At 43.2% G+C, this 4,542-nt stretch overlaps 1 protein-coding gene across 4 annotated transcripts in view; it reads right to left on the minus strand.

The window, feature by feature from the left end:
• The window catches only part of ciapin1 (cytokine induced apoptosis inhibitor 1), a 25,040-nt gene that overhangs the window by 9,051 nt on the left and 11,447 nt on the right, over positions 1-4,542 (minus strand). For all 4 annotated transcript variants that reach the window (XM_019865272.1, XM_019865273.1, XM_019865274.1 and 1 more), the window contains one exon: positions 179-258. In XM_019865272.1, coding sequence (XP_019720831.1) covers positions 179-258 — 80 coding nt within the window. The remainder of the gene's footprint in view (positions 1-178; positions 259-4,542) is intronic.

Raw genomic sequence — 4,542 nt, forward strand, 5'->3', positions numbered from 1 at the left:
TTCTCTCTGCAATTGCAGCTTTTTTTTCAGAATAATACATCTCATGACAGGTAAATCTCTCAAGATTTTTTTAACTGTGAGACTTATTTTTGATCCAAATTTTGGTTTAACTCCAATTGTACAACGGTTCTAACATCACAGTAACCAGTATTGGTTGGTAATCTCCAACTATACTCACCTGTGTCACTGACATCAAGCCTGATAACTTGAGAGCGGATGTCAGCTTCTCAGCAGTCCTCACACTCTGTGCGTCAACTCCTGAAGCAAAACGAGAGAGAATCTGAATACATTGAGAATGGGAAACTGATCGCACACATCAAAATAAGTGAATCCATTTTATAAATGGGGTAGTTGTCATTTGTTTTCTTTTTGATATTTATTGTCAATTAGGGATGCGTGAGTATCGATACCAGGCATAGGTACTGTATTGGGCCGATACTAGCCATGGTGTTGACAACTTGCCAAGTCTGCTGATTCTAGTCACCATTACTTGTGCCTATTACGATTTACAAACCCAATTCCAATGAATTTGGGTCATTGTGTTATACATAAAAACAGAATACAGTGATCCCTCGCTATATCGCACCTTCATTTATCGCGGCTTCACTACATCGCGTTTTTTTTCCCAAAGTACTGTATTCAGAAAAAAAATGCTGAATGACTCAGAGGTTTTGTACATGGCTGTGCTCATGATTGGCTCCCGGCGCCGACATCGCCCACTGACAGGACGAGTGGATTTATCCTGTGATCTGATTGGCTGTGCAGCCCCGCCCAGCCACGTGGTTGACTCTGATCAGTGTCTAGTCAGCTGTGTACTCTCTCATCAGTCGGGATGTTCACACGGCAAGATTTGCTCCAGCGCTACGCCGGCGCTGCACCAGTAGAGCGTTCACATGTGCAAATTTGCTCCGGCGTAGCCCCGGAAAACAGCTTACACCGGAGCAAATTTGATCCACCTCAGGGAGGTGGTTTAAAAATTTGCTCCAGAGCAAATGCTCATTTGTGGGGTAGCACCGATGTAAAATGGTACGTATGAACGCTACAATTTGCTCCGGAGCAAATGCTCGTTTGCGAAGGGGGAGTAGCCTCGCTACGCATGACAAGAGTTGATTACGTACCGTGAGAATGCATTGCTTTCGTGCTCTGTCGGACTTCCGTCATGTGTTTGTTTAATAACAACACAAGACATGGCTGGTAACAGTAGCAAGCACCTCTTGGGTTATACCATAGGCTGAATAACAAATGCCGCTCTGCTTTATCAACTACGGAAGCATGGAACTGCCAATGTGGAGTAAACATTTTTAACAAGTAAATATGTTCAAACATACTTGTGAGTACGTTCCAGGATATTTGCAAGCATGTTCGAATGTACTTGTAGGCTTTATGCTAAAATCTTGGCATTTTTTTTTTTCATAATGCCACAGGTTATGGACTTGGGCATGCAGGTTAAAAAATAGTGTTTGTTTTTTTAGCATTTGGCCTTTGTTCGACCAGTACATTTGAAAATTATGTAAGTACACACAGCACCGGCGCTGCGCCAGTTGAGCGTTCACACGTGCAAATTTGCTCCGGCGTAGCGCCGTTAAACAGCTTACACCGGACCAAATTTGATCCACCTCAGGGAGGTGGTTTAAAAATTTGCTCCAGAGCAAATGCTCATTTGTGGGGTAGCACCGATGTAAAATGGTACGTATGAACGCTACAATTTGCTCCGGAGCAAATGCTTGTTTGCGAAGGGGGAGTAGCCTCGCTACGCATGACAAGAGTTGATTACGTACCGTGAGAATGCATTGCTTTCGTGCTCTGTCGGACTTCCGTCATGTGTTTGTTTAATAACAACACAAGACATGGCTGGTAATGTACCAAGCACCTCTTGGGTTATACCATCTCAACTAGAACACACAAGACATGGCTGGTAATGTAGCAAGCACCTCTTGGGTTATACCATCTCAACTAGAACGTGGGGGCGGAATAGTCCCCAAACGTCATTTTTCCTTTTGTAGGAGACCGGACTGTCTCAGAGTTGTTTGTGTAGTTTGTTCCTTTGTTGTGTATTCACAACCCCCCGCCCCCCAGCCCTCCCATAGAATTTATTTTGTGATTTCCTCTCTTGATTTTTCTGTTTGGCGCATTAAATTTTTGCTTTCTGAGTGTCATTGAAGTCATCGTTGATTTACGTTTTCGGGGGCAGTCACTCTTGAGCAGAAGGCACGGACACCGAGAAGGAGAAGGACGTGCCCGTACAGTAGTTGCTTGAGTTGTGTATAAGTTTTAAAAAGAACCAACACGACAGCTCATTTGTTTTCTGTCGTTTTGCTCCGCTGCAGAAACTGCCATGTGACCGCAAGTGGAGCTGAACCGACGCTGACACACTCAGCGGCTTTGTACGTGCGACCGCTCCACAAAATTTGCTCTGGTGTAAAATATATCGCAACAAAATACATTGGTGCAGCGCCGGAGCAAATGTGTGCCGTGTGAACACCCAGTGTCTCCTCACGCTGTTGTGTTTGCTACGTGCATGGGGCGGGGGGGAAGCACATGCTATAGCAAAAGCAAGCGCAAGATTGTTTAGCAAATAGTCATTTCGAATGTTATGGCGAATGTTATGGCTGCAAAACATTCCAAAAATGCTGGGACAGTTGGCCGAAAAGAAATGCTGTTGAAACATCTGTTCATAACATCCCATAAGGGAATAGGCTAACTGGGAACAAATGGGTGCCATGATTGGGAAGAAAAGGAGCTTGCCTGATTCACAAGCTAAGATGGGGCAAGGCTCACCTCTTTGTGAACAACTGCGTGAGAAAATAGTTGAACAGTTTAAGGACAATGTTCCTCAGCATACTATAACATACTATTGCAAGAAATTTAGGGATTTCATCATCTACGGTCAGAGGATCTGGAGAAATCACTGCATGCAAACGGCAAGACTGAAAACCAACACTGGATGTGTGTGTCCTTCGATCCCTCAGGTGGCACTGCATCAAAAAGCAAAATCAATGTCTAAAGCAGCGGTGTCCAAAGTCGGTCCTCAAGGGCCGCTGTCCTGCCTGTTTTCCAGCTCTCCCAGGAGCAACACACCTGATTCGAATAATCAGGATCGTTCTAATGCTGCTTCAGAGCTGGCTGATGAGCGGACCACCTGAATCAGGTATGTTGCAGCCGGTAGAGCTGGAAAACAGGCAGGACGGTGGCCCTCCATGCCCGGAGCTGAACATGCCTGGTGTAAAGGATATCACCACATCAGAAAACCAATGTCACTCCATCCCAACTTAAAATTCTACTATGCAAAGCAAAAGCCATTTATCAACATAGGCCCAAGTTCATTTCAGGACTGATGCAAAGTGGAAAAGTGTTTTGCGGTCTGACGAGACCACATTTGAAATTGTTTTTGGAAATTGTAAACGTTGCCTCTTCCTGAGGAAAAGCATCATGCCAACTGTTGAGCACGCAAAGTTGAAAACGCAGCATCTGTGATGCATTATTGCTCAAAGGTTTTGGAGAAATATCCACTGCCATCCAAGTGATGTCTTTTTTATAGATGCCCCTGCTTATTTTAGCAAGACAATGCCAAACCACATTCTGCACGTGTTACAATAGCAATGAATTCAGAGTAAAAGACTGCGTGTACTAGACTTGGTTGCCCACAGTCCAGACCTGCCTCCCATGGAAAATGGCGCGTTATGAAGCGTATAATACAACAACAGAGACCACGGACTGTTGAACAGGTGAAGCTAAACATCACGCAAGAATGGCAAAGAATTCCACCGAGAAAGCCTCAATGGTTTCTGTTCTCGGTTCCTAAATGTTTATTGAATGTTGTTAAAAGTAAAGGTAATGTGTCTTTTAAAGAGCTAGGCAAATACATTGTATTGTTGTTATTATTATCATCATCATCACCGTCATTATTTTTTTTCTTCCACATAATAATGGTGAAGCTATTGTATAGAGTCTGTTGTTTGATTGTGCACAGCTGTGTACCCCATGGGCACCAGCCAGTTAAACACAAATTTCACTCAATAAAGACATATACCGTATTGGCCCGAATATAAGACAGCCCTGATTATAAGACGACACCCTCCTTTTCAAAACTCAAGTTTGAAAAAAGACTTTTTGAACACCAAATTAATTTTTATACAGAAAATAATTACAGTACATCTGAAATAAATGATTATAACAATATATTTGAGAGAAAAAGCATGTTATATTTTGCCTCATTCAAATCTTAATATCTCAACATTTAAATATGTAAACCAAAGTGCAATCACATTCGTAAATGAATGGCTTCTGGTTTTTGAAATGTAAATTACATCATAACTTTTCCTCAGCTGCCGGTTAACCGGGCCGATCTTCGACCCACTTTTCTCCAGATTGTCGCTACGTTTCTCCATTTTCTGTTATCTCTTCTACAGGGATGAGAGTGGCTAGTGATGAAAAAAGCGGAAAGGGGCGTGGCCGGGACAGGACGGGGGCGGGGCCACTTACAAAAGTGGCACTAAACATGCTCAAGATGAAGTGTATTCAATTTACACACTATTTGAAACT

The sequence above is a fragment of the Hippocampus comes genome, unplaced genomic scaffold (assembly GCF_001891065.2).
Source record: "Hippocampus comes isolate QL1 unplaced genomic scaffold, H_comes_QL1_v1.1 scaffold180, whole genome shotgun sequence".
NCBI classification, from domain to species: domain Eukaryota; kingdom Metazoa; phylum Chordata; class Actinopteri; order Syngnathiformes; family Syngnathidae; genus Hippocampus; species Hippocampus comes.